This window comes from Drosophila subobscura, chromosome O (genome assembly GCF_008121235.1).
Source record: "Drosophila subobscura isolate 14011-0131.10 chromosome O, UCBerk_Dsub_1.0, whole genome shotgun sequence".
NCBI classification, from domain to species: Eukaryota; Metazoa; Arthropoda; class Insecta; order Diptera; family Drosophilidae; genus Drosophila; species Drosophila subobscura.
Genome location: NC_048533.1, coordinates 23,058,426 through 23,061,085, shown reverse-complemented (window position 1 = coordinate 23,061,085; position 2,660 = coordinate 23,058,426). Strand labels below are relative to the sequence as shown.

At 43.1% G+C, this 2,660-nt stretch overlaps 1 protein-coding gene across 1 annotated transcript; it reads left to right on the top strand.

The window, feature by feature from the left end:
* Positions 1-1,931: 1,931 nt before the first annotated feature.
* Positions 1,932-2,660, top strand: LOC117897191 (salivary glue protein Sgs-5). The gene is made up of 3 exons (XM_034805891.1): positions 1,932-2,187; positions 2,250-2,438; positions 2,502-2,660. Exons 1-3 carry the CDS (start codon positions 1,971-1,973, stop codon positions 2,531-2,533), a joined length of 438 nt encoding a protein of 145 aa, XP_034661782.1. The 5' UTR covers positions 1,932-1,970; the 3' UTR covers positions 2,534-2,660.

Here is a 2,660-nt window from a genome sequence, read left to right as displayed (position 1 = left end):
GCAAGAAGGAGGCCACTGGCAGGAAATGTGCTATAATTGAAAAATGTGGTAACAAGACGCTTCGCAGCCGAATTAACCTCCTCCTCAGCTGTGTGGCACCGTGTCGGACCTAATGAATGCCTCACTTTTTTCTTGTATTTTTTTCGCGTTTCTCGTTTTGTTTTTTTGCATAACACGCGAGGACTGTGTGGCATGTTCTGGTGTGGTAGGGTGATAAATGCTCATCAGGCTTTAAGGCTGCGCTGGCAATTAACTTTTACAATGTTGTTGAAACGTAATCAAGTTGTCAGCGCCCAAGAGCCAGTGGCTGAGTCGCTGACTTGGCTCGCATATTATACTCCTAATTACTCCGAAAGTTTTCTCAGCTAGCGCGAATTCCCTAGGCCGGGGACGCAGCCACCAACTGTCAGCAGAGGGGGCAGAGGGGCAAGTGGCTTTGCTGAGACTCTTAGAGGGCGTCGCGACAGATCCACTCTCATTGGCTAATCCTGGGGGATCCATTCGACTAATGCCCTGCTAGAGTTTCCCCAGTCTTTGGCTCGATTCAAATGTCTCTCAGTTGTCATAACAAACTCCGGGGGGTTTCCATCAAGTTCCCTCAAGTACTCCCGCCTCTACCCGTCTCTCAATTTTTCCCTGACGGAGATGGAAAGCATTAGCCGGCGGTGGCGGTGTCCCTCCCCCAAAGTCTTAAGTTACGATTCCAGTCAGCTCCAAGAATTGACAATAAGCGGCATAAATTTTAAAATTTCATTTTTATCGCATTGCAATTTTCTTTTTCTTTTGCTTTTCCTTTTCCATTCCTTTTGCCGTTTTACGTTTACGTCTCATCCCCCCCTTGGGTTTGTGTGTCTGTGTATGTTTTAAGCCACATTTAAGATACTTGGCTGGCATTATTGACTTTCGAGTTGATAAAGTGCCATAAATGTCACCCCATTAACAGAGGAGGCAGGCAGGCAGGCAGGCAACAATAACGTGGCAAAGGTAAAGCCAAAGGCAAAGGTAAAAATACGCGTTGAGTTCTTTACGCTCTTGGGGGTTGGAGATACACATATAAATGTATATATATCTACTTATCAAGAGACAGTGACAGAGAAGGGGAGAGAAATAAATGTGTGTGTTGTGCTTCAGCTCCTGTGGCTGCTGCTGCTGCTGCTACTTGCCAGGATAATGCGCCTCAACTCAATTGGGAATTTCGAAAGTAAAGTTGAATTTCATGTTCGGCTGCGGCAATTGTCACAGATGGTTTAATTGAAGTAATTACATACGAAATCCGTCAGGATTTGAGCCCTCCTCAAGCTCTTCTCTCTCACCTCACTGCCCCCCTGTCAGTGTCTCTCTGATGACACTTTTCGTTTATTATTTTATTATACTCGTATTATTATATACTAAGCAGCAGCAGCATCATCATAATCCACCCATTTGGGGTTTGGCGGAAAAAGGGTTAATTGAGTTGTTGCCTTTTGTTTTATCTGCCTTTTCCGCCGTTTGCCTTCTCGACTCCTCGACTTCCGACTCGCCTAATGAGCTAATGACAACTGCGTGTAATTGTCAGGCAGGAACAACCACAAGGACCTTCATGAGGGACGCACGTATTTATTGCCACAATTTTATGTGGTTTTCGGTTATATTTTATGTGGTTTTTCATGAATTTTTAAAAGGGATTTTTCTGGGTTTTTTGTAATCCAGTTGAACCGGTTAGTCAGATGCAGATGTGTCATACAACTATACAAAATTCACTGGCTCATTCAATGGCTCTGGCAAAGTCGAAATGTCATCCTCAAGGTTATCTAAATATATTTCGAACTGAACTGTAAATATTTTTGGCTAAACAAACAGACATTTACTTTAGCAATAAATAGATCCACTGAGACTTACGGCACATCTGAATAAATAAACTTTTGCACGGCCTATAAAAAGGTGTACCACAGTTTTAGCCAGAGACAGTTGTTACAATTTATTGACAAAAGATGCTAAGGTCGATCGTTCTGGTTGCAGCAGTCCTGTGGGTGGTTCAGGCCACAATTATAATTAAGCCCAAGCCACAGCCAGTGCAGCCTTGCAGCTCTTGCAATCTGTATCTTAGAGCCTACACCTGGGCCCTGGAGGACTGCATTTGCCGGGTATTCCAGAACGATTGCCTCTTGAAGGAGGAGAACACACGAAGGGAGAAGGCTGGAAAAACGCGTAGGTTCTAGTGCATATTTTGTATCATTGCCAGAAATAACCTTATCTAATTCCATCGATAGCTCTTGTCATCGTTTCGGAGAAGTTGTGCAGAAGATTCATTCCTAAGAAATGCCTGATTGGACTTCCTGTGGTGGCCAAATTTCCGAAACCAGCTCCATGCGGCTGCAATGGCAAACCTGGCAGCCTCGTCAATGAAAAGTTCAAGAGTCTCTGTGCACTGAAGAAATTTTCCGCTGAAAATTCAAAGCGTAAGTTAAAAAAGATTTGCAGTGACACTTCTTGGTAATATTTTAAATATGTTAACTTTACAGCATACATCAGCTACACTTTTGGAATCTGCTAGAAATGTGACCTGAGCGAAGCAGAACCTGCGAGGCAACATGGATGAATCTCTTACTGTTTTGTTATCTTATTTCACTTCATCAAAAACCTTATGATCGACTTTGTTAGTATAATTATACAAATATAAA

Coding starts and splice junctions, on each gene's coding strand:
- LOC117897191 (XM_034805891.1), top strand. CDS start 1,971: ATGCTAAGGTCGATCGTTCTGGTTGCAGCAGTCCTGTGGGTGGTTCAG. Junction 2,188..2,249: donor GGAGAAGGCTGGAAAAACGC/GTAGGTTCTAGT, acceptor TTCCATCGATAG/CTCTTGTCATCGTTTCGGAG. Junction 2,439..2,501: donor TTCCGCTGAAAATTCAAAGC/GTAAGTTAAAAA, acceptor TTAACTTTACAG/CATACATCAGCTACACTTTT.